At 36.0% G+C, this 21,435-nt stretch overlaps 1 protein-coding gene across 5 annotated transcripts in view; it reads left to right on the top strand.

Annotated features, from left to right (window-relative positions):
• Positions 1-21,435, top strand: part of LOC132237112 (cytochrome b5 reductase 4) — a 71,221-nt gene that overhangs the window by 25,686 nt on the left and 24,100 nt on the right. For 4 of the 5 annotated variants that reach the window (XR_009453462.1, XM_059701076.1, XM_059701074.1 and 1 more), the window contains exons 4-10: positions 1,812-1,893; positions 7,492-7,521; positions 10,806-10,866; positions 12,473-12,530; positions 14,886-14,979; positions 17,756-17,788; positions 19,684-19,806. Coding sequence is in view for 4 of the 5 variants with exons in the window: in XM_059701076.1 (XP_059557059.1) it covers positions 1,812-1,893; positions 7,492-7,521; positions 10,806-10,866; positions 12,473-12,530; positions 14,886-14,979; positions 17,756-17,788; positions 19,684-19,806 (481 nt within the window). In the remaining variant the exon portion in view is untranslated. The remainder of the gene's footprint in view (positions 1-1,811; positions 1,894-7,491; positions 7,522-10,805; positions 10,867-12,472; positions 12,531-14,885; positions 14,980-17,755; positions 17,789-19,683; positions 19,807-21,435) is intronic. The other variant, XM_059701073.1, reaches the window with a different exon arrangement.

Raw genomic sequence — 21,435 nt, 5'->3', positions numbered from 1 at the left:
CAACCTGGGCATGTGTCCTGACCAGGACTGGCGACCTCTTGGTGCATGGGTCAATGCTCAACCGCTGAAGCACACTGGCTGAACTAGTCGTCTGCTCTTAAGTGCTTATTGCCTCTGTTGGCAGTTGTTTACTCAGTTTTGATCAATTTTAATAATGATTATGACTGACTTATGGGAGGCAGTGATGATGAGAGGAAAGCAGAGATAGTGCTTTACACATTATTGGATGCTCCAAAAATAGTTGGTAAATGAAATTTTAATTTATGTTAATAAATGAGTGTCTATTTATAATTACATATATTTTCTTTACATATTTTCTATTTTAGTGTATACTTATTTTCTCAGGAACATACATAAAGATTCTGACATCAGAAGTATTTGACCTGATTATTTTGGTGATTATATAGTATTTTGTCAAATAATATTATACTTTTCCTATACTGGTCTTTTACAATTGGACATTTAGGATGTTTCCAATATTTTGATGATATAAATAGTGCTGTGATGAGTATCCTGGCACTTATATCTTTGTGTATATAGACAAATGCAAATGTTTTCTCAAGTAAATTTAAAACTAATGAAAGAGATGCATATTTTAAGGCTTTTATTGTATGTATATTGGGAAGGTACCCTTCAGAAAAGTTGTTTAAATTAAATTCTCACTATAAGTCTGGCAACAAATACCCTAATTCATTTTCCTTTAAGTGACAGTCTTACTGTGTTCCTTTTCAAGAAAATGTCTATTAGATGCTCGCCTGAATAACAGCTTGTTTATAGGTCATTCTTTTTCTCCTAAGCCAGGAACAGCCTTTCAAGAAGAAAACTCACTTCAGCTTGCCAATCAAACAATTGCCTAAGGCAGTGGTTCTCAATCTTCCTAATGCTGAGACCCTTTAATACAGTTCCTCATGTTGTGGTGACCCCCAACCATAAAATTATTTTCGTTGCTACTTCATAACTGTAATTTTGCTACTGTTATGAATCGTCATGTAAATATCTGATATGCAGGATGTATTTTCATTGTTTGCGACCCACAGGTTGAGGACCGCTGGCCTAAGGGACTTTCCGTAGGGCTACCATCTTACCTTGCAGTGGAAGTGCTTTTGAGGACTTCCATTTTGTCACACGGAACACAGGGTTGAGATTTAAGAAATTTAATAATATTTTCTACTTCCTGGAAGATGTTAAGTGAAACCACGGGTCTGGTGAAGAATATAATGATTGAAATCACTACCTTAATTTATGCTAAGATGAAAGCAGCTTTATCCACCATTGCAGTTTTGACATTAGTGCCAATGTTAACACAATGAAAAAGGCAATTTTTTGTATCTTTTGAAACTAACCGAGACCTCATGGATATCTAAAAAGGCATCAGGAACCCCCAGGGGTCTCTAGACAACACCTTGAGAACATTGTTACCTGTGTATGCTACCTTTCCATCACTCCCTTATTGGCAAATAATCTGCTTCTTCATTTTTCAGAGCAGTGTAAAAAATGTTTTAGTTTTGCTCAGAATAAAATCAGAGAATCTCGCCGAAACCGGTTTGGCTCAGTGGATAGAGCGTCGGCCTGTGGACTGAAAGGTCCCAGGTTCGATTCCGGTCAAGGGCATGTACCTGGGTTGCGGGCACATCCCCAGTAGGAGATGTGCAGGAGGCAGCTGATCGATGTTTCTCTCTCATCGATGTTTCTAACTCTCTATCTCCCTCCCTTCCTCTCTGTAAAAAATCAATAAAATATATTTAAAAAAAAAATCAGAGCATCTCATGGAGTTAGTCATGTTGCTTTTCTGTCATTCTATCTCATACCAGGTTCATCGTTGGGTCAATTATGAATCCATGCTGAAAGAATGCCTGGTCGGCAGGATGGCAGTGAAACCTGCTGTTCCCAAAGGTAAGTGGTGCCAGTGCTGAGCTGGCATTGATGTGTGACAAACATGTACTTTTTTTAACTTGGATTTCAACAAATAGATTTAAATAAATCACTATATTGTTCTTATTTTCACGGCTGCTATAAAGGTTTTACTTTAGTTCTTCTTTAGAATAAAACAATGACTAGCCTTTCCTCTGTAGTCAGGGATTATTCATCATTGATCTCTACTGGCCTGACACTTATGGACAGAGACTATTATTAGATGGGTTAACTGTGTAACTGTCCAAACTGGGGCAAGTTTGATTCTGTTAATAATTATGCTGGGATAACGTGGTAAATTGACTCTGACAACCCAGGGCATGTGTTCACTGTATAATCAGAACTCCTGGATGCAATAAAAACAGGATGAAAATAGATTAAGTAGAAATAGAGAATGAAAACATGAAGTGGGAACAGAGAGTGAAAAGAGATAAAGTGGGAATAGTAGGTGGAAAGAGACTTGCTGAGATGAGGATTTGTGGAGGTAGGGTGGGGGTGGGGAGACGGTGGATATACTGAAGAGGAATTTTATATATGGACTTCTCTCAATACCAGACCCCTGACACCATCATTTCGGTGGGGTCACCTGCCAGACATCAGTGCAGGGGCATCCAGAATTGGCATTTTGTGGGCACCTGCACAGTTGGGCAGTGTAGTTTTCATTTTATCTGGTGGTTTCTAGTGTGGCAGTGGTGAAATACCTGGGTATCTAGGAAGGAAACAGAAAAGCCAGCAGAGTCAGAATATAAAGCACTAGAGGCCCAGTGCACAACATTCGTGCACTCAGGGGCAAGGGGGTGGTCCCTCAGCCCGGCCTGCACAGCCTGGGAGTCCTTGGGGGATGTCCAGCTGCCAGCTTAGGCCCGCTCCGCAGTCAGACATCCTTAGTGCTGCCACGAAGGTGGGCCACTGAGCTCGCCAGCTGTCAGCACGGCTTGTGACTGAGCAGCGCTCCCCCTGTGGGAGTGCGCTGACCATCGGGGGCAGCTCCTGCATTGAGCATCTGCCCCTGGTGGTCAGTGCACATCATAGCGACCAGTCGTTCTGCCATTCGGTCAATTTGCATATTATCCTTTTATTATATAGGATAATACTAGTGGGTCCTTATTAAGCTAACAGTGTGATTTTTATATTTCATTGTTTTAAAAAATATTATGGTTTATGCTTTAGAAAGATATCAATAAAAAATAAAAAAGGAAACTTTGAAAAGGTAAGCTGTAGTTGCTGATAATTTCATTACATTCTCTGGCAAAGATGAAAATGTTCTTACTCTTTGCCCTTATTCTAGTCCATTTCTGTCATGGTAGCGACTAACTAGCCCCATGTGGCTATCTAGCACTCAAAATATGCTTGTCCATATTGAGATGTGCTGAAAGTATAAAGTATACACTGCATTTTGAGACTTTAAGTATGAAAAAAGTGTAAAATATCTCATAGTTGTTATATTGATTACATGTTGAAATGATAATATTCTAGATATAGTATATTAAGTAAAGATATATTATTAAAATTAATTTAACCCATTTGTTTTTACGTTGCTCATGTTGCTGTTAGACAATTAGAAATTATACTGTGGCTTGCATTGTATTTCTTTTGGACAGTGCCATTCTAGATCATAAATGTACTTTTAAAAAATTCACCATAACTCACATTTCTAAAATCTCATATTTTCCAGTGGCATAGTATGGTCTCAGGAATGTTTCTTCTTTAATTTCTCATTGCTTTATCATGATTTCTAATACTTTATGTTTTAGTTTTCACCCCACTCTCAAGCAGTTAATGACTATAAGTCGCTTAGAACCATGGATCCAGAGAATAGTTAAGATGTGGAAGAGGGGCTTAGAGCTACTCTAACACCCTCAGTTTAAAAGTGAGGATGCTGAGGCTTGTTTGTATATGTACATTTCCAAAGGCTTTAGTTATTTAATTATCCATTTTTACATAGTCAGTTTTCTTTTGCATATGCCAGTGGTTTTTAACTGGGGTTGATTTTGTTCCTGGGAGATATTATGTCTGGAGACATTTTGGTTGCCACAACTAAGCTAAATGCTCCTGGCATTCTAGTGTTTAGAGGAGAGGTTGGGGATGCTGCTAAGTACCCTATAACGCACAGGATAGATCCCCACAATAAAGAATTATCCAGCCCCCAGTTTTTATAGTGTTGAAATAAAGAAACCCTCATATATGAATTAGTTTTTTATCCTTAAAAAATTATAGTGTTAATGGCACATGTCTGTGAAGTTGGTATGTAAACAAGACAGCATTGGATGGGCTGGAAGTTCAGCTTCTAAAGAGTCAGTGTTCTTTTTCCTAAGAGCATCAGTTTCCTCATTGGTAAAATGGGGACAGTTCAGGGCTCAGGTGGGTGGGCAAAACACAAGCTCAGAAGCTTATGTTGGGGAAAGCTAGACAGTTACTAGTGGAGGAAAAGGGGCAGGGTGTCACGATGAAATGGCCTTTATTGAATGAGCAAATTTGTTATCTCAGATTACCTTAATTTGCTTTTGCTACTAAAGAGTCTCTGTATTAGTTTAATCCTGGGGTTTTTCAGAGTATGTATTTGAACTATTCAATTTCTATTGTAATTCTACTGGTAAACTGCTTCTAGGATAAGGAGTAATTCTGGGCCTGGAAGTTTCAGAGATGTATAACATTTACAGATGATTCAGAAGATGATTATAAAAATGAATAGAGGAAAGTAAAAGGTAAAGAGAGTTAAGAAATATAAAAATTATGAAATTTTATAAGATATGAGAAATGAGTTTATAACTTTTGAAACAAAACCAAGAATTAGGCCTAAGTTGTGTTATGAGGAGTTCCATTTAGAGATAATGGAAGAATGTCTAGAGAAAAAATGGTTGTTAAACACATTGTAGAGAGCCAAAGAGTCGTCTGGCAAGGCTAAGCAGTGAAGGGAACATGATGGTGTGTTTTGGACTTTGTGACTAAGATCTCTGGTAACAAGACTAAACTTATATCTGATGGTTTCATGATATCCATCTTTTTAGAGTCAGAAGGGAAGATGAGATATCTAGCTACATGATAAATGGAAAACATTCTGCTATAAATGCTCAGTATATGTCTTCCTAAAATGTTTTTTCAAGGCCTTTCTGAAAAATGTCTGTATAGTTTTAAAATGTAGCTAAATATTACTTCCTTAGTGGAATCTTTCTAATTCCTTGTAAGTACAGATGCCCACCCTCTGTAGGCTCCCATACTACCTTCTACATACCTCTTTTACAGCATTTAATCACATTGAATTAAAAAGAATATAATGACATTTTGTTTTTAGTTAGGTTTATTTAATTTTTGAGTCAGTAGTGCATTCACACAATTCAAGAATGAGAGGTGCTCTTATTATACTTGTCTCCCCTCTACCCTTCTCTCCTTCCATGACACACAAAGGTAACCATATTACTACTTTTATTGTGAATCCTTCCAAATTATCTTCATTCATGTATAGGTAAACTATCTATATATTTACATTGTCCTAACTTTTTATCCAAATAGTTTTTTATTCTGTCAGCATCCCTGTTAAGATGATGACCAACAGGTATATGTTAACAGAATGAGCGCACTGGCAAAGCAGGGTTTTGTTTCTTTTTCACCCCGGGGATCTGCCTGTGGCTCCACTCAGCAGAGGTGAACTAGATTGGGGTCACAATTAAAAGTGCTTACTTAGCCCTCTTACCAGAGAAGAGCAGGATGCTGATAGGTCACAGTGCTAGCCTTCCTAAGACCCGGACCTCTTCACAAAGCAGAGGTTCCAAGCAGAGTAATGCAGTTTATAGGACATTATGAGAAAAGATAAATGCTCTTGGCCATGGAGCCATCCAAATGATAGAATTAGTTATCAAGACAGAATAACAGGTTTCTAGTCAGAGAGCAAAGTGTTTCATGTGACTAAAATGATTCAGAAGTAAATATGCTTAATAGCCAAAAAATTGTCTTTTTATTTCTATGACTCAGTTTTTGAAAAGAGCTGCAAAAGTAGACTCATAGAGTTTTTAAAGATAATTTAGATCATTTGGTTAGAAGTTCTTTTCCTACTGATATTTTTTGTATTAAAAAAAGAACCAGGGAAAAATTACTAATTTATCAGGATCCAGAAAATTCTGACAGATTCAAATCAATTCAGATCAAGCAAGAAGTGAATACATATTTTTCAGTAGAAACTAATTACTTGGACAATTTCTCAAAATCTGTGAGCCTCTTAGATGAAAACAAATTGTTTTACATGATAAATGAAATTCATCAAACTGCCAGCTGTGTGGTACACTGAGAATAGATTTACTTGTGATACTGCTGTTTGTTCTAAGATAAAACAAAGAATCACAACTGCAGTAGCAAAGACAGATCAAACTGATTGAATGAGAGTGACTAAGCAGGGACATCAGCGGTCCCTTGAAAATGATAATGACTAGATTTTTATCTGGCATTTTATAAAAACTCATTTTGAGGTATAGTCTAAATGGCTTTTAGGTCTTTTGTGTTTTCAGTGAGTATTAACTCTAGCAATGTTATAGTAAGTGTGGTGCTAAGTTTCAGAAAAGATGGAGTCTAATCTTGGCTTTGCTGCTTAAGAGCTGTGGATTTCATTCAAGTTCTGGACCTCTGATTTTCAGTCATAAACAGAGGATCACATGATAATTTGCTATATGTTGTTAAGATTCCTTTCAGCTATGAAATTATTTTGGAAAATAGTGAAAATAAATAAAAAGGCTGGTCATCTGGCCCCCTTAGAAACATGATTATTTTATGACAGGTGTGTGAAATGGAGGTTATTATGGGATTCTCTGGTTCATTGAAAATCAGAACATAAAAAATGTGAAAGCTTTAAGTTTCTTTTTCTGTAAAACAAGGTATTATCACACTAACAAGTGATGTCTTTCAATTTACTGCTTGATATTTTGTGTTAGCTTGTCATTCAGTTATTTTTTTTTTAAACCCTGTCAACTTGCTGTGGGTTTTATTTTGACCATATGGTATAACTCTTGTGATCAAGCTATATAGATTGGTGCGTTGGCTGCCATCCTGAAAAACAATACCTGTTGAATTTTTTTTCTGGGTTGTAACACTAATAATTGCATTTTATATACATATGAAAGTCAACATATTTTCAGCATTATGGCCATTTAAATTTGGAGTAACAGTGGCGATTTTAAGTACTGACGTAGATAAAAGAGAAACATAATAAAATATCATCCTTTGGGTTGTTAATATGTATGTTTCATTTCTAGAATATAATCTAATAAATTCTTGTTAATTTTGACTAATTTAAAATATGATAACCTGGGAAAAAACGTGGGTTTTTATATGTTTTCTTAAAAAGTTAATCAGGATATTAGAAAAAATATTCAAATAAGTAGATAAAAAGCCCAGTGAAATGCCTGGAGAGATGGCCTGCCAATCTTCAGAGATGAAACTTGTTTGAAACATGAGCCCTTATTTCTCTCTCAGGCCTTAGAAAAAAGCTCTTCAAGAAAGAAGGGCTGATATCTTTAAGTCAATAATATTAACTGATATTCTCTTTGGCATTATAATATTCTTACCTGACTTTTTTTCTAAATCACTGTACAGACTATCATGAGGAAAAGAAAGTCTTAAATGGTAAGTCATACATTTATAGTGAAAAATGAATCATACTCACTTGATAATATATAATATTGCTTTACAGAATTACCTGGGGTATTCAGATATATTTTTAGGCTAATGATGTCTTTACTTCCCCAGACTTAAAGGATTGACAGAACTCTATAGATCCCATATTCCAGCCATTACTCTAGTAGTCCTCTCTATGACATCCCTGAACGTGTTCATCTGCCCTCAGCTTGAAGACTTGTAGTCATTAGGAAGCAAGACTGAACAAGTCACCTCCCTCAGCCATGTGAGGTCACCGCCAGTGTTTGCATACAGATGCTCATAGCCTGTTAACCCACTCTTCTCTAGCTGGGCTCAGCAGCATGCCTTCTTCAGCCATTCAGTATGACTTGGAATTATAACTGAACTATATTAATGTATGTGTAGTAATAGGGTTTTTTCTCTCTGCAAAAGAAAGTTTTAGAAAGTCAGCTAATAAGCTAAATTGCCAGATGAATTATCTGTATATAAAAAAAGCCTAAGCGACCGTCCGACCGTCCGACTGGTAGCTTAGATGCACACTGACCACCAGGGGGCAGGTGCTCAATGCAGGAGCTGCCAAGCTGTGGTGACTTGGCAGCTGCGGTTCTCGGGTGAGGTACCTGGAACCAGAGAGGAAGGAGCCTGATTCCTGGGTGTGATACCCAAGAACCACCCTCTCACAGTCTGGGACCCCTTCGGGGATGTCGGAGAGCCAGTTTTGGCCTGATGCCTGCAAGCCAGGCTGAGGGACCCCACTACTGCATGAATCCATGCACCAGGCTTCTAAGTAGAGAAAATAGTCTGTACTGTAGACTAATTTATGCAGTTTGCAATGTAACAATCGAAGTTGCTTATCCAATAGTATAACACTGCATAAATGAGGCATTGATCTTAAATTTCATCTGATGATTGGCTCTTCTGTAATATTACACAAACAACCTTCACTTAAACACTAATTACTGATGGACTGGGCATTTCATTTCCCACCACATATGGCTTCCAGAACCTTTACTTTCTTATTGCCCTGCTTTGGATGCATTGCATTTAACTACTACCTCAGTTAAAGGTTTCCCTAAAAATGGACTATAACATACCAGTGGTCTGGCTAGCACAGTTACCTCTTAAGACCTTAGATCTCTGAGATTGTTATACACACACATATACATGCAGGGGTAAGCAAAAGTAGATTTACACTTATAAGGAAAAATACATGCAGGTTATGATTATAGTAATAATACAAGAATAAACTTTGTTTCACCTACTCACAACTGTAAACCTTCTTTTGCTGTATTAGCTGCCTCTCATGTTCAGCTCATTTAAGTCTTGGTGGTAACTGTATGTATTTGTAGATGTGATCTACCTGCCTTCTAAGTCTTTATTCATACAGTTGTTTAAAATACTGAATAGAATAAACTACTATAGTATTCCACCAGAGACTTGATCCCTTCTATTTGATATCAGTCCATCAATCAGAATTTTGGAAAGGGATAATATCCATTCAGTCCAACTTGCTTTACCTAATTATTTTACTCCAACCCACATTAATCTCAGATTCCTTCAACTTATCCAAGGATATAATGTGTAAGGTGTGTATTATTTGGCCTATGGCATTATTCTCTCCTAATAATTTATATGAATATGGTACTATGTAGTTTTTAGAATGTTTTTATTAATTCTGTTTATAGTTTTTTCTTATAGAAATTCTTAGATTGTGATGTGTTTATTTATATAAGAGGCCTCCTAAATATATATATATATATATATATATATATATATATATATATATATAATCTTAATAAAATATCTTTTAGGGCTTCTCAAGAACTTAATTTTGTTTTTTTGTTTTTATCATTTTAGAAAAAATATATTTTGATTTATTGTAGTCTTATCTCTTTTATTATACCTGTAGTTTTGTGGTAGAGCATTCTTCTTTAGGCTCACTGCTAATTGCTTCATATCTTTGGCCTTCTGTCACATCTCAGAGACTTCCTTTGTTTATCTGAAAATTAAGTGTATTCTGCAGAATTCCATGGGATGAGACGGACACTAAGTGAGTAAGGCCTGAATTCAGGGTTCTCAGTAAGCCTCATCCTAAAAATATGGCTGTTTGACACCTGTGCTTGCACTTAAGCTTGTGTTTCAACAGAAGATTTTCCGACTAAAAAGCATCTTGAAAACCTCTAAACTAGTTTGTCTTAAAGGCACCTCCCAATTCTAACTTTATATAAATACTGTGACTTCTAATTTGAGAATTTCAACACTCACCAGAAACTAAACATTACTTTCCTTTCCTACATAGTTTGAAAAATAATATAATCAATGTAGTGATTTTTAAAAGTCTTTTAGCAGTAGTACTCTTTTTCCCAAAGAAAATTTTATAGATACAGCAGTGCATTCCTGTTGTGGGAGGAAAATATTTCATGTTTACAGTATCTACAGAATTCTTCAATGGCTCAGAGTTTTCTAATACAACTTTGAAAACCACAGCTTTAATGGACATTTAGAATGTTTTGTTGATGTATGCCCAAAAGAAGGACTGAAATGGGGGAAAAAACAATACCGCATGTCAGTGAGGTTGTAGAACAACTGGAACCATCAAACACTTCTGGTGAAAAGTGTAAATTGGTACAACCATTTTAGAAAACTGTGTAATAGTATCTAGCAAAGCTAAGCATATGCACACCCTATATACCTACCAGAAATGTGGATATATGTTTTTTAAGAATATACATGTACAATAATATTTATAACAGCATAATAGTGAAAACTGCCCAAATGTCTGTCAACAAGAGAATGAATAAATTTTGGTACATTTATACAGTATAATACTACTCATTAATAAAAACGAACAAACTACTGAGGCATTCAGCAGCATGGATAAAATCTCAGAAAGCTCCAGGTTTGATTTATTGCTATCAATCATGCTTATTTGACATAAGAACTGTAATGTCTATAACGCTGGACAAAAAAAAAAAAGAAAGACCAAAAGAACATGTCATACGATTCCATTTTTAGAAAGGTCAAATACATGTATAATCTAATCATGATGTTCTAAGAATAATGATTACCGTTGGAAGGGTGGTGATCAGGAGGGGTTACAAACAGGATACTGGGTACAGGGTATGTTTTACTTTATGAACATTTATTGAGTAGTACATCTGTGATTTGTGTCCTTTTATAATGTTTCAATATGAAGTTTACTGAAAAGGTTAAAATAAAGAAAAGTACTGCCTCGATGAACTGTGGCTGTTTTGTTTATTTTCCTTGTGAAGGCATGCTTCCCAAGAGCCAAGTACCAGATGCACTTGCCAAAGACGGCCCGGTTTCTCCAAGGTATGCCTTCTTGTTTTACTCTTTCAAAGCTAAATCAGTTTTAGACCAAAATATACACATTAAAATATAAAACAGCGATGGGTTTGATTTATTGCTTACTATATTAGTCATGCTTCTCTGACACAAGAACTTTATCAGACATTATTGGAGAATGAACTATTCTATAAATTTGAGTGTTTAATATAACTGAAGTTTGATTCATTTTAAATACCAATACTTTAATAAAACTATCAAAATACTTATTATAAAATATACATTTTTGGTGGAAAATGCAGAGAAATACAAAAGAAAATGATAAAAATCAATTGTTAATACCACCAACCTTAGATATATGGTCTTAATATTTGGTTTATTCCACCCGGTTTGATTCATATAATACCTACTTCAATATTATTCTCTTTTGAAAATATTGGTATTATGATGTATTCTATGCCCAATTTCCTATGTTATTAAATATTCTATAAAAGCATTTTTGTCTGCATTGTTTTATATGACCATACCATAATTTATTAAACTATTCTGTTCTTTGTATATCTAATTTTTTATACAATTTTTAATACTAGAGGCCCAGTGCACAACATTTGTACACTGCGGGGAGGGGTCCCTCAGCCTAGCCTGCACCCTCTCGCAGTGGGACATTCCTGAGGGGTCCTTAATGCTGCTGCAGAGGTGGGAGAGGCTCCTGCCATCACTTCTGCACTCGCCAGCCATGAGCCCAGCTTCTGGCTAAGTGGTGCTCCCCCTGTGGGAGCACACTGACCACCAGAGGGCAGCTCCTCCATTAGGTGTCTGCCCCCTGGTGGTCAGTGCACATCACAGCGATGGTTGTTCAGCCATTTGGTCGATTTGCACATTAGCCTTTTATTATATAGGATAGGAATGTCCATAGTCCGTACATATATATGGACTATGGATATTTCACATGTCCTCAGAGTTATTTATGTTCTTTGTAGTTTTTTCTCTTTCTGCCTTTTTTCCCTATTGTTAGTCTATACTATATCAGCAGCATCCTCCTGTATTTGTTAAATTTTTTCATATGCAATCTTCTAAATTGTTTTATATATGTTAAGGTCTAAGGATACCTCCTCTAGGATTTACTTATAGGTGCCTATATGTAGGTAATAAGTTCAAAACAGTAGCTGTTTGATTAATAGCTATTACAAAACAGAAGACTTAGTTTTACCTTAAGTTTTACTGTTTACTCAATAAACCACCTTGATGAATTAATTTCTTGAATAATAATATTTGTGACGAGGAGTAAAAGTAATTATAAGCATGTAGATTTTGTTATGTTCCTTAAGAAAACATATTGTATTTTGTTAGTTCTGATGAAAGAAAATTTTAGTAAGGAGATGTGTAACTTTTATAAAAAGTATCTTGTCAAAAATACCTGTTTGTGTTTTTTTAATCCAAGTTGGAACATGGAAGTATAGGTATTTTAAATTTGGAAAAAATTACCAATTATATAATGGTAAGACCACTGATTATTTAGGAAAAAAGTTTACCTAGAAAATATATTTCTCACTGTAGATTTTTAGTTATTTTAATTATGTTAATGCACATGATTATTGATGTAATGATTCATTTTTTTCTTGATATTTTACAGCTATGACTGGTTCCAAACAGACTCTTTAGTCACCATTGTCATATATACTAAGCAGAAGGTAAACATATCTTTAAAATCGGAAAAAAATAAGTGTTAACTATGTGCCAGGTACTTTTCTAAGCACTTTTCTTGTATTAACTTATTTACCCCTCACCATTTACCTCAATGAGGTAAATACTTTTGTCATTCCTGCTTTACAGATAAGGAAACAAAGAGAGATTAAATTGTTTACCTAAAGTCACATAGTAAGTTGCAGGTCTAGTATTTTGAACCCAGGCAGGCTAGCTCCATTGTGTATGCTCTTAACAACCACACTATAGCCTCTTAGAAAAAACTAGACTAGCATGTATTATATGTGCTTTTCTATGATTTTTTTTTGAAAGCATGGATGGCAAAGCAAGAATCCCATTTAACTTCACCATGAGAACTAATTTCCTGACCATAAATTGGGATTTGAGAGACAGGAGAGACTACTGCTGTGGCTTAGAATAGGTAAACCACTAATAGGGTTCAGATGCCCTCTTAAAATTAAAATTCAGGACATAATTCATTCACCATCTCTTGAACACCTACTTTATTTGCAGTGCTCCCTTAGATGTCAGGGATCTAATAATATGCCAGATACATAGAGACTTGGCTTTTATTGGGCTTATAGTCCAGTTGGGAAATCAGATAAACAGGCAACTTACAACATTTCCAAACACATCCTCCAGCAACTGACAAGGTTCCCACACTTGAGAAACCATGTGGATTTAAAGACAAGTTCTAGCAGCTAGGAGTTTCTGAGAATGCATGCTACTTCTGTAGTAGCAAAACCACATCTGAGCCAGTGAGTTCCTCTGACTCTTGTAGCAGGACTTGACCATAAGAGCCACCAGCCTCTGCCTGACAGAGCCAGGAGTGCCACAGGCACAGCTTGTCCCGCCTTCCACTCCCCCTCGTTATTGTCTCATTGCACATTCCAAAACCAAGAGGGCAGCGCCTAAGGAAGCTGGGGTTTACTGCCTTTAGTAATATCAGTGAGGCACAGAGGATGGATGACTATGTGTTATTATGTGTTCAGTGTAAGGTATAAATCAACAATTCTCAACCTTTTTATTTCATTGCACACATAAACTACTAAAATTCTGCAGCATACGAAAAAATATGCTATTTTTTGCCAATCTAACAAAATGTGGGTATAATTTTGATTTGTTCACACTCGACAGCTATTGTGTTGGCTGCTGTCATTTTTTTTAAAATTTTATTTGACAGTCTAAGGCAGCGGTTCTCAACCTGTGGGTCACAACCCCTTCGGCAGTCGAACGACCCTTTCAAAGGAGTCACCTAAGACCATCCTGCATATCAGATATTTACCTTACGATTCATAACAGTAGCAACATTACTATGAAGTAGCAACGAAAATAATTTTATGGTTGGGTCACAACATGAGGAACTGTATTTAAAGGGCCAGAAGGTTGAGAACCACTGGTCTAAGGGAAAAGAGGTCCGTAGCCCTGCCTAAATAGTCAGGTATTGCATTTTTAAGTTTTTTATTGAATTAATTGGAGTGATGTTGGTTCACAAAACCATACAGATTTCAAGTGCACACACAATTCATTAAAAAGCCATTATCACACTGCATGGTGCACCCACTGCCCCAAGCATACTCTCTTGGCCTCTGTATCCACCAGCTCTTTGCCTAGGCCCCACCCTTGTTTCTCCTGGCTGTCACCACACTGTTATCTGTGTCTGTGTGTTATGTATATGTTTTTTGTTTAATCCCTTCATCTTCTTTCATCTAGTTCCCCATTTTCCCTGCCCTCTGGCAACTGTCAGTCTGTTCTATGTATTTATGCCTCTGTTTCTATTTTTGGCTAAGATCAAGTGTAGCCGAAACCGGTTTGGCTCAGTGGATAGAGCGTTGGCCTGCGAACTGAGAGGTCCCAGGTTCGATTCCGGTCAAGGGCATGTACCTGGGTTGCGGGCACATTCCCGGTGGGGGATGTGCAGGAGGCAGCTGATCGATGTTTCTCTCTCATCGATGTTTCTAACTCTCTATCTCTTTCCCTTCCTCTCTGTGAAAAATCAATAAAATATATTTTTTAAAAAAATCAAGTGTAGATATTACATCTTTTAAAAATTCTTTTGGCCTGGCTGGTGTTTCTCAGTGGTTTTTTCCCAAGGAGAAAAAAGGGAAGGGTAAGAGGTCCCCAGTTAGATTCCTGGTCAGGACACACGCTCAGGTTTCAGGCTCCATCCCTAGTAGGGGGCATGCAGGAGGCAGCTGATCAATGATTCTCATTGATGTTTCTATCTCTCTCTCCCTCTCCCTTTTTCTCTGAAATAATAAAAATGTATATTTTTAAAGTATAGTTGTAGAAGTTTGGGAAGAAATACCTTTTAATCTTTCTCTTTTTGCTTTCTATTTAAGGATGTCAATTTAGACTCAGTAAGAGTTGATCATCAGTATGATTCCTTTAGAGCAGAAACTATCATCAAGGATTATTCATATCTTATACATATTGGTAAGTACTTTATTCTTTATTAGTGGAAACAACTCCAATGTCCTTTACATATGGCAATAACTTGGTCTGAAATCTAGGTACTAAATATTTATCTTCTATTATTTTTTAATCCTCACCCAAGGGTATGTTATTTTTATTGATCTTTTTTTTTTTATTAGGGAGGAAAGGGGGAGAGAGAGAGGGAAAAAAAAGAGAGACATTGATGCGAAAGAGAAACATCAATCGGTTGCCTCCAGTATCTACCCTGACCAGGGATCAAACCCAAAACCCAGGTATGTGCCCTGACTGGGAATTGAGCCTGCAACCTTTTGGTGCACAAGACAACATTCTAACCAACAGCCACCAAACCAAGGCTACCTGCTATTATTTTGGTTTAATATTTGATATGCTATCATTTTGGTTTATCATTTTTATCACTTTTTTCTGATATTTCTTTCTATTAATGAAATTGCTAGCAAATGGCAGTATAACCTCACCTTTCTCAAGTTTAAATAATTAGATGTAATCAAATATTTGTTGGCCCAGCTTTGTCAGACTCTTCCTGACACCTACAAACTAATCTCTGAAAGCCTGTCTGTCACATGCTTCTAGTAGGCACCCGTCACTGGGTGCTGGTTTCATTGACCTGTTTCTTGCCAGCTGGGTCACAAGGAAGTCAGGCTGCACTGAAGCAGCATGGACTGCAAGGTTGTATTATATCCCTCCATGGTCAAAGACCCTCTGTTTTGAGAGATTACAGATCTATCAAAAGAAGGAAAATCGGGACTGAAATTTGGAATAAAAGATACCAGATTCTGAATCCATTTTTGACCCATAATGAACTTAACTCTAGGATTTCACTCTTTTCTCCTTTTATGAAGATGATATTCTAATTAGAAGGTAGAAATGAAATAAACAGAAACAACAGCAAGTAGAAAATAATCTTGGTAATTGGTTTAAGTATGAATTCTTATGTATAGAACCTTTCATTTACTTTTGTAAAACACAGACTGAAATTCTCTAGATCTCAGCTGACTCAGGATTCTGCTTGATGCTTTGTTTTATTAGTGAAGTGCGTAGAGTCCTGAATTTGGTCAGAGTTGATAAATGTCTTTTTCTTTCTTATTTCCTTTCATTTATTAATCAAAATCAAACCTTTCTCCTAGAAATATGTCCTATCCTACTTTTTGTTAGCCTAAGGTCTAATGTAAATTGCCTCTTTTGGGAGGTGTCTAGAAAACACTTAGATGTCTAGAAAAGTATACATTATTCATTAGCACTGTCACAATTTTTCTTTAAATGAAACCTCAGTGCCAGCATCTATTATGTTTCAAATATTATGGCTAATAGTGTTCACACTGCATGTAGCTAACATATCTCTGCACATTTATTAAAAAACAAACCAAAATTCCACATTAAAAAATATGACACTCTTGGTTGGTAATATTGGATCAGAAGACCAAAATAATGTAAAATTTTAAGTTCTAGGTAACCATATTATCACTGTGAAATTTAGAGCAAATGTTTGTAAAAAAGTGTTTCTTGCACCTCTCCGTCTGGAATGTAAGTTCCAGGGATTTTTCTCTTTCACCAACTGCTGTGCCCATAACACCTAGAAAGTGCATGGCACACAGAGATGCTCAGTAAACTTTTTTCAACTTTAGAGAACAATGAGAAAGGAGAAGCCGAGCTAAACCGGTCTGGCCTATGTTCACATGTGCACCTGCACACCCGGAGCATGCGTGCATGCCTCGCTTCCTCCCCTGCTCTCTTCTTGGTTTGTAGAGTTGTCAGTGTGGGACCCACACTTGGAGTAGTGTGGGTTACCACCTGTGAGCAATTTAATTGCTCTTTAATTAATAGGGAGAGAATTAAGCAAAAATGAAGAAATGTATGTAGTATGTTTAAATTATTTGACTCTACATTTTGGTTGTATACAGTTTCTTTCTTTTGGTCTCTCAGAATATGTTTTACTTATCTTGAGAGATTTGAAATAGTGCATAAAAGAACCATTTAAATGATCTTCTTTGATGTTCATGAACTGTGTGAATTAAAGTTGGGTTTTATTCTATTTTTTTCATATTCAATATTATTCTGTATTAGTTTCAGGTGTACAATATAGTGGTTAGACAGTCATATACTTTACAAAGTGGTCACCCTAATATTTCAAAATACCCCCCTTGGCCTGCACATAGCTATTACAATATTATATTTTTTCCCCCATTGACCTCTCCTTGGCCATTCCCACCCCCCAGCACATGTCCTCACACCCCTAGTAATGCTAGGGGTAATGCATGCATACAAGTCCATTGGTAATGCTTATATGCATGCATACAAGTCCTTTGGTTGATCTCTTACCCCCGCCCCCTCCCTGCCTTCCCTTTGAGGTTTGACAGTCAGTTTGATGCTTCTCTGTCTCTCGATCTATTTTTGTTCATCATTTTATGTTCACTATATTCCACAAATGAGTGAGATCATGTGGTATTTATCTTTCTCTGACTGGCTTATTTCGTTTAGCATAGTGCTCTCCAGGTCCATCCATGCTGTGGCAAATGGTAAGAGTTCCTTCTTTTTTATAGCAGTGTAGTATTCCATTGTGTAGATATACCACAGTTTTTAATCCATTTGTCTGCTGATGGGCACCTAGGCTGTTTCCAAATCTTAGCTATTGTAAATTGTGCTGCTATGAACATAGGGGTGCATATATCCTTTCTGATTGGTGTTTCTGATTTCCTGGGATATATTCCTAGAAGTGGGATTACTGGGTTTTAACGAATATATAAATTTTCTTTTCCAGAGCTAAGCCATGCGATTCAAGAAGATTTTTCTGGTAAGCTTTACCAAAAAACAGTTATATAATGCATACATATACGCATATGCACATACATATGAAGGAGGGGGAAATGAGCATTTGTTTTATTTTTCATGTTTATATTTCTGTTTTAAAATAAAAATGTGATATTTTTATATAAACAAATGCATTAATTTTTAAATATATTCTCCCTCTGATTTCAGGTTCCCCCCACCTATTTTATTTCCCCTTGTTCTTTCTATGTCGTTGCTCTTCCCTTTTCTTCTCCTTAGGAAAAAAAAATTATCTCCCTTTTATTTTTTCCTTCCTTCTTTCCTTCCTCCCTTCCTTCCTTCCATCCTGCTTTCCTTATCTCTGCCCTACTCCTGACATTCAGCTTGTAGAAATATTCTAGACCAGATAAAGTTTTCTTTTTGAATGTTTAATGTTGATAAAGTATATTAAATTGTAAATATTGTTGCATATAAATACACAATGTGGATTTTACACAGCTGTTTAACAACAGAAGACTCATTATAGAGTAGTGGTTTCTTGGGGATTTTTTAAGCTTTATTTTAAATATAATAAAATCATATTTAATATGTACAACAAGATGATTTGATACAGGTATATATCGTGAAAGGATTTGCACAATTGAATTAATTAACATCCATAATCTCACATATTTACTTTTTATTTTTTGGCGAGAACACACGTTCTACGCTCTTAGTAAATTTTAGTTATACAATACAGTATTATCAACTGTAGTGACCATGTTATACTTTAGATTCTCAGATTATTCATCTTATAACTGAAAGTTTATACCCTTCCCAATTTTCCCTAACCACCAGCCCCTGTTTCTATGAGTTCACCTTTATTTTTTTTTTTAAAGATTCCACCATAAGAGATACCATGTCATATTCATCTTCTCTGTCTGGCTTATTTCACTTAACATAACACCCTCCAGCTTTACCCATGTTGTTGCATGGCAGGATTTCCTTCTTTTTTAAGGCTGAATAACAATCCATTTTGTGTGAGTGTGTGTGTGTGTGTGTGTGTGTGCGTGTGTGTATTCTTGTTTTAAGGTACTGTCAGAATACCTTACCCTAGGTCTGTCTCCCCTTTTTATGTACCATAGTAGCTATAAATTACATAAATTTAGCTCTTTAAAGTCACAAACCATGTTTTTATGTTTGGTAAGCTTCAGATCAGTGCTTATTAAATTGAATTCATTTGACTATCATAAGTTGTTAAATTGCTGTGAAATTTTGTGCTTATGGTGAGGAAAAACAGATTGTTTCTTAAGACACAATGAAATATACTTTAGGTCTTCAACACATTTGATTTATAAAATTTAATCAATGTATGAAAACCTATAGTTTATTTACCCATATATTCTAAACTATTTCAACCATTCAAAAATAAAGATAATGTATAAGACTTTTAATTATCAAAGATTCACATGCACTTTATAGGGACTCATTCTATTGAGGCAGTTCCTATGTTTATTAGCTTCGTTATTGGTCTACTGAATTCACTCATAATACCCCTCAGATCCTTACTAAGTGTGTAATTATATTTGCTTTTATGGGTCCATTCAATGGCTGGTTGTGTATATCAGCCCTCTCCTTTTTTACATATGTTAAGTAGTTGCCATGGCTATATTAGAGCTTGTATGGAAATTAGCAATACATATTAGTTTGGTCCTTGATGAATTAGCTTGAAAGAAGTTAATCATCTAAATTTAAAATCAATTAAACTTGTCTGGCCAGTGGTGCTCAGTGGTTGAGCATCTAACATATACGGTATAAAAATTTTGATGAATATGTGCACAAAATCTTATTTTACTAATTATCAGTATAATTCATACAGATTGGGACATTTGGATTGTTTGAGAAAGATTGGTTGTAAAATAAAATTTATATTCTTTTCAGTGCGGGTTGTTGCAAATGTGGGAAAGATAGAGATTGTCCTAAAGAAAAAAGAGAATACTTCTTGGGAATGTCTTGGTAATCCCCTGGAGAACCACAATTCACTTATTCCAAAGAAAGATACAGGTATGCTGTGCTGTTATTTTGAGTCCTGTGTTTAAGAAATTGTTGTGTTGGCACATTTGTTTCAGAGTGTGAAAGGCCATTTTGGGTGAGCTTTTGCTTCTATCTCCTATTTGAAATGGGGGCGGGGTGTGTGGAAGGATTGAGCAAAAAAACACACAAAAACTCTTGGATATGGACAACAGTGAGGTGATTGCTGGAGTTGTGAGGGTGAGTGGTGTAGGAAGTTATGGGGGGATAGATGGTGATGGACGGAGATTTCACTTGGGGTGGTGAACACACAATACAGTGTACAGATGACGTGCACCTGAAATACTTATAATTTTGTTAATCGTTGTCACCCCAATAAATTCAATAAAAAGGAAAAAAGAAGTTGAAATGGAATACCTTTTTTTTTTTAACAGATTAAATTTCAGATTCTACTGTCTAATGTTTAGACATAACATGAAGTTATTAGGTAATGATACCTAATGGAGAAGCCACTTGTGTTTAGAATGCTGCCCAACCATTCACTTCTTCAGGTTTATTTTTTTATTTTTATTTTTAATATATTTTATTGATTTTTTTACAGAGAGGAAGGGCGAGAGATAGAGAGTTAGAAACATCGATGAGAGAGAAACATCGATCAGCTGCCTCCTGCACACCTCCTACTGGGGATGTGCCCGCAACCCAGGTACATGCCCTTGACCGGAATCGAAGCTGGGACCTTTCAGTCCACAGGCCGACGCTCTATCCACTGAGCCAAACCGGTTCCGGCTTCAGGTTTATTTTTATAAAAGGTGCCAAAACAAGTTTAAGTTTATGCCTTGTATGCTCATTTTTTTTTCTATTAAAAAAGGCATGTTTATTGTTTTTCTGCTTACCTAAACCAGTTTCTCAGTTTACTCCTAAAGGATGTAAATCATTTTCTTTCTTCATCTCATTTCTTCATTCACTTCCTTTCTTCCTTTATTTTTTAAGCATTTATCTTAGTATAACATATTTATAGAAAAGGGTTCATATTTATGTTCTACTTAATGAATTTTCAGAGTCAACACACTATATTTTCTCTCGGGAAATTGGTAGAATTGGCTCCTTGTTCCAAATGTTTAGAAGTTTCACAACTTGATATGCCTTACTATGGATCGCTCTTCATTCTTTGGGCAGGATATCCATCCTTTTGTGCTAATCCTTGTTATGGAAACTTAACGACCCTGATTTTTCTTCTTTGTGGTCTGTTTTGTCTTTCTAGAAGTATTCTTTTTTTAAAACCTCCTTAACCAGTCCTTTAATCATCTTATCTTTTCTCTCTTATTTTCAGTTTAGTCCTTTTGTTCTACTTTGTGGGAGATTTTTTCAGCTGTGACTTCCAGCTCTTTTATTGAATTATTTATTTCTATTCTCATATTTTTAACTGCTAAGACCTTTTGATTTTTGATTCTTTGTTTTAGTATGCTATTCTAATTAGCTTCTCTTATGTTTTTAAAAATTACCGTAATGGTTTTTTTGTTCTCTGTGAAATCTCTGTGTCCTCAAAGTTTCTTTGTTTTTTAATATTTTATTGATTTGAGAGAGAGTAAGGGGAAGAGAGAGAGAGAGGAAGAAAGAGAGTAAGTGGGAGAGAGGGAGAAAGAGAAAGAGAGAGAGAGAGAG

This window comes from Myotis daubentonii, chromosome 6 (assembly GCF_963259705.1).
Source record: "Myotis daubentonii chromosome 6, mMyoDau2.1, whole genome shotgun sequence".
Taxonomy (NCBI): Eukaryota; Metazoa; Chordata; class Mammalia; order Chiroptera; family Vespertilionidae; genus Myotis; species Myotis daubentonii.
This window is presented reverse-complemented; position numbering and strand designations above follow the sequence as displayed.